The following is a 5,103-nucleotide window of genomic DNA, read 5'->3' as shown; positions in this document are numbered from 1 at the left end:
TGGGATTATTGTCTTGCTGGAAGATACACCAAGTTTCAGCTTCCTGGCAGAGGCAGACAGGTTTTCGACTAAAATGTCCTGGTACTGGATAAAGTTCAAGATGCCGTCGACCTTAACAAGGGCCCCAGGACCATTGGAAGCAAAATAGCCCCTTAAATTTTACATTACATTTTAGTCATTCAGCAGACACTCTTATCCAGAGTGACTTACAGTTAATGCATTCATCAAAGATCCACCATATTTTACAGTAGGTATGAGGTACTTTTCTGCATGTGCATATTTTTTCACGCAAAAACCACCACTGGTGTGCGTGGCCAAAGAGCTCTATTTTCATGTCATCTGACCATAGCACCAGTTCCAATGCCGTTTATCAAACTATAGGTGTTTAAATTTGTTAGAAAAAGCTATTTGGCCACGCACACCAGTGGTGGGTTTTGCATCAAGTGATTTAAAAAAATTTTTTTTTTTTTAACCTTTTAGTCAGTTAAGAACAAATTCTTATTGTCAATGACGGCCTAGGAACAGCGGGTTAACTGCCTTGTTCAGGGGCAGAATGACAGTTTTTTTTTTTACCTTGTCAGCTCAGGGATTCAATCTTGCAACCTTTCGGTTACCAGTCCAACGCTCTAACCACTAGGCTACCTGCCGCCCCATGCATGAAATAATCCCATACCTACTGTAAAATATGGTGGAGGATCTTTGAGGTTATAGGGAAATTTTGCTTCCACTGGTCCTTGAGCTTTCGGGAAAGTAAAAAAATCTGTCCTACTTGTCCGAAGGACTAATGTCAATTCCTGCTGAGTCAGTGTCTCTGTTACACTGACACCATGGTTGTGTCCCAAATGGCACCATATTTCCTATTTAGTGCACTACTTTTGATCAGAGCCCATAGACCCATAACTACTATGGGGCCTGGTAGAGCACTATATAGGGAATAGGCTGACATTTGAGCCCGTATGACTGGAACAGAGCTGTCAGAACAGCGCAGTCAAAACAGCATCACCCCAAGGCTGTCAGAACAGAGCAGTCAGAACAGCATCACCCCAAGGCTGTCAGAACAGAGCAGTCAGAACAGCATCACCCCAGGGCTGTCAGAACAGAGCAGTCAGAACAGCATCACCCCAGGGCTGTCAGAACAGAGCAGTCAGAACAGCATCACCCCAGGGCTGTCAGAACAGAGCAGTCAGAACAGCATCACCCCAGGGCTGTCAGAACAGAGCGGTCAGAACAGCATCACCCCAAGGCTGTCAGAACAGAGCGGTCAGAACAGCATCACCCCAAGGCTGTCAGAACAGAGCAGTCAGAACAGCATCACCCCAGGGCTGTCAGAACAGAGCAGTCAGAACAGCATCACCCCAGGGCTGTCAGAACAGAGCAGTCAGAACATTATCACCCCAAGGCTGTCAGAACAGAGCAGTCAGAACAGCATCACCCCAGGGCTGTCAGAACAGACCAGTCAGAACAGCATTACCCCAGGGCTGTCAGAATAGAGCAGTCAGAACAGCATCACCCCAAGGCTGTCAGAACAGAGCAGTCAGAACAGCATCACCCCAGGGCTGTCAGAACAGAGCAGTCAGAACAGAGCAGTCAGAACAGCATCACCCCAGGGCTGTCAGAACAGTATCACCCCAGGGCTGTCAGAACAGAGCAGTCAGAACAGTATCACCCCAGGGCTGTCAGAACAGAGCAGTCAGAACAGTATCACCCCAGGGCTGTCAGAACAGAGCAGTCAGAACAGTATCACCCCAGGGCTGTCAGAACAGAGCAGTCAGAACAGCATCACCCCAGGGCTGTCAGAACAGAGCAGTCAGAACAGTATCACCCCAGGGCTGTCAGAACAGAGCAGTCAGAACAGTATCACCCCAGGGCTGTCAGAACAGAGCAGTCAGAACAGTATCACCCCAGGGCTGTCAGAACAGAGCAGTCAGAACAGTATCACCCCAGGGCTGAACTGACTGTGGGCCTTTCAACATCAACATGTCAGGAAAACACAGCAGACGTTTTGTTTTTTCATAACAAAGATACAAACATTAATACAAATGTGGTCTCTAATTAGTTTAAATTGGCTTGCTGATTATAACTGGTTTCTCTTTACTAGGCTACAACTACAATCAGGTTTTTATGATCAACGTACTGTACAGTATCACAATGAAGTTTGCTTTGAGTATAAAAAAGGCTAGAAAAATACAGCAACTTTCAGTATAAACATATCATGTGAAAAATTTTACCTTTTGGATTGACTTTTGTCTGATGAACATATTTACATCTGTTTACACAGTCATGTCCTCATTTTGTACATTACTTATATTCTATATTTACATTTTGCACATAACTTACACATATTCCATATTAACATTATGTACATTACTTGGCTGTTTACCTAGACTAGAACATCCATAATATTGTAATAGATTACCCACCCACTTAACTTGATAGTTATCTAGAATGAGAAGTTCTTCATAATGTGGGAAACTGGTGGAGGAATATACTGTATAATACCTAAAGAATTCCACGTAGGAAAATACAAATGATAGGGGAGAACACTAGTTGGAATGACATTCCTGAATGTAATGAATCTACCCCATGTTTCTGGTCCCCACTAGTCTCCCCACTAGTCTCTCCCCACTAGTCCCCACTAGTCTCTCCCCACTGGTCCCCACTAGTCCTCCTCCTGTTTAACCAGACAGCAGCCAGGAGGACAGCAAAAGTAGCAGCAGCTTCCACACTCCCAATGATGAAACCTGCATTGTCATCCTCTGGAACTGAACAGAAGAATTTTTTTTTTAATGAATTATGGGTACTTGTTTAGGCGTTGGTCTTAGTATGACACTCCTCCACTGCTGCTCAGTGCTTACAAAGATCGTATTACAGTTCTTATTGTAAATGTCCATGAGAAAATGGTAATTGGCTATGTAATTTGAAGTCAACAGTGCAGACATTAATTGCAAGTGACGTAATTATGATCTGTGGTATCCCAACTAGTTTTGAATTAAAACTCAACTGTGAAATGTTTTCCAACATTTGGCCGTTGACGAGTAAAAAATGGTCCCCAAAATTGGACTTCATTGGCCAGGAAAGAGGACACCTCTCCACACAGTAAATGCTTTATCATTGAGGTAATTCGTTTTTATTTTGCACGTTTGGGAATTTGTGGTTTGAGGTCAAAATAAATTAATAGCCTATGACTATATGCATAGAGTTAAATGTTTTACCAATATTCAAAGGCAAAAATTATCAATTAACATGACGGAGGTCCTTTTTGTGGACTGAAAATGTTAGCCTCTCTACATAGTATGCCGTAACATTCACAGTTTCTCTGTATGATCATAATTACTAACTCCAGTTGGTCTTGACAACCTGAGTGTTCCAGTATGATGGTGACTTCATCCTCAGGGTATAATGACACAGGGCGAGACCCAGATGCAGACATAGGAGGCAGATGGTTCGAGTCTCTGATATTTATTGAACAACCAAGGGGCAGGCTAGAGGCAGGTCGAGGACAGGCAAAAGATCATAAACCAGGTCAGTCCAAACGGTACAGGGCGGCAGGCAAGCTCGAGGTCAGGGCAGGCTGAATGGTCAGGCAGGCGGGCTCAGTGTCAGGGCAGGCAAGAGGTCAAATCAGAGTCTAGTAAAAAAACAGGAACTCAGAAAACACGCTGGTAAGCTTGACAAGACGAATTGGCAACATATATCCATCTCTCTGTGACTGCTGATAATTTCATAACAAAGTTGACTACAAATACAAAGTTGTCAATGTCTTTGCAATTGATACAAACAAGCAACGTATAAAAAGATGCTTCAAATGAAAACCGAGATGACTGCATTAAATATAAACAGTAGGCTATGCATGCCTCTTTCAATCATATTGGAATACATTTAATGTTCAATCAATTGAGTTCTATGTTGCTAGGCTACTGTCTGCAATTTGTCTCAATATACTTCATTGAGTGTAGCTAACATTTTCATTGAGTAAGCAATCAATATTTACAGCCATAGGTTGTCATATCTCTCTAGGAGCTGATCCGTAGACAGTATTGTGAGGTAATTCTAATGTTAATGAAAGATTTGAATGGAGGATGCTGATCCAAGAGCAGCACTCCCTTTCTTTTGATCCTATCAGTATGAACACATGCTTCAAGCACTTAACAACCGTTTTCTCAGCATTGTGTTTTTGGAAACGCATGTTACATCTTCGGCCATTGTGGAAAAGATGCATCATTAAAGCAATTGCTTCAAAAGTTCCAGCGCTATCGGAAAACCGGGCCCAAGTTGAAACAAGAAGACCAGACTTCAAATCTTGAAATCAATTAACATTACCTGACGAAAATGGTTTGTTTGTAGATTATGGAGTTATTTATTTTCATTAATAAAATGTAGTCTTCTAAATGTATAGGCCTAGCCTACGTTTCATATGAAATGTAGGCTATTAGTGGTGTTGGCATACGATGCAAGCGCCTTCGATTTCAGCAACAGGGAAGTGGACAGCCCCCTCCCCCTCCAACTGGATCATGTACAAAACAGAACATGCCCCCAACTGCCTCTTACAAGTTAATGCTACGTGCTTGTTTGGGAAACACTTTTAAAAAGTTGGATAGTAAATAACTATGCATCTGGTACATTACGACCATCATAATGCTTAAGTTACATCACAACTAGGACACCAGGCCCTGATCTGTCGGTCTCTCCTGGACTATGTCACCTTCAATGTTCTCCAGACAGTCCCAGGGAAAAGGGCCTCACACTTAGAAAAACAAATTGGCAGTTGGCTAAGCTATTGTTTACAATGTTTATTTGTCCAGTTGTGTAAGCGACTATGCAGGGGCAAAGAGCAGAGGCACAGAGCAGCTTGACATATAAGACCTACAAATCCACGCTTCTCGAATTTCCAGTGACGTTATGAATAGGCCTAATAGTAGGTCACTCACGCCAAAGTTTGAGGTAGGCCAAATTGGAAGGTCGTCCCTTCAGGCCAAAATGAATGGTGCACGGTTTGAACCAGAACTGGTAATTTTGTTTCAGTCAAAGCATATATACTGCCTAGTGGCGCACTGAGTTTTGGCCACATAAAAAAAGAAATGTGACGATTCAGCTTCAGCTAAC

General features: G+C 42.8%; 1 protein-coding gene across 1 annotated transcript; it reads left to right on the top strand.

Moving 5' to 3' along the window:
- The first annotated feature begins 622 nt into the window (after window positions 1-622).
- LOC120026977 lies at window positions 623-2,225 on the top strand. Its single transcript, XM_038971796.1, has 2 exons — window positions 623-1,385; window positions 1,620-2,225. Exons 1-2 carry the CDS (start codon window positions 957-959, stop codon window positions 1,953-1,955), a joined length of 765 nt encoding a protein of 254 aa, XP_038827724.1. The 5' UTR covers window positions 623-956; the 3' UTR covers window positions 1,956-2,225.
- The last annotated feature ends 2,878 nt before the right edge of the window (window positions 2,226-5,103 follow it).

The sequence above is a fragment of the Salvelinus namaycush genome, chromosome 32 (genome assembly GCF_016432855.1).
Source record: "Salvelinus namaycush isolate Seneca chromosome 32, SaNama_1.0, whole genome shotgun sequence".
NCBI lineage: Eukaryota > Metazoa > Chordata > Actinopteri > Salmoniformes > Salmonidae > Salvelinus > Salvelinus namaycush.
Note: the sequence above shows the minus strand (reverse complement) of the source record. Positions and strands in the feature narration are given on the sequence as shown.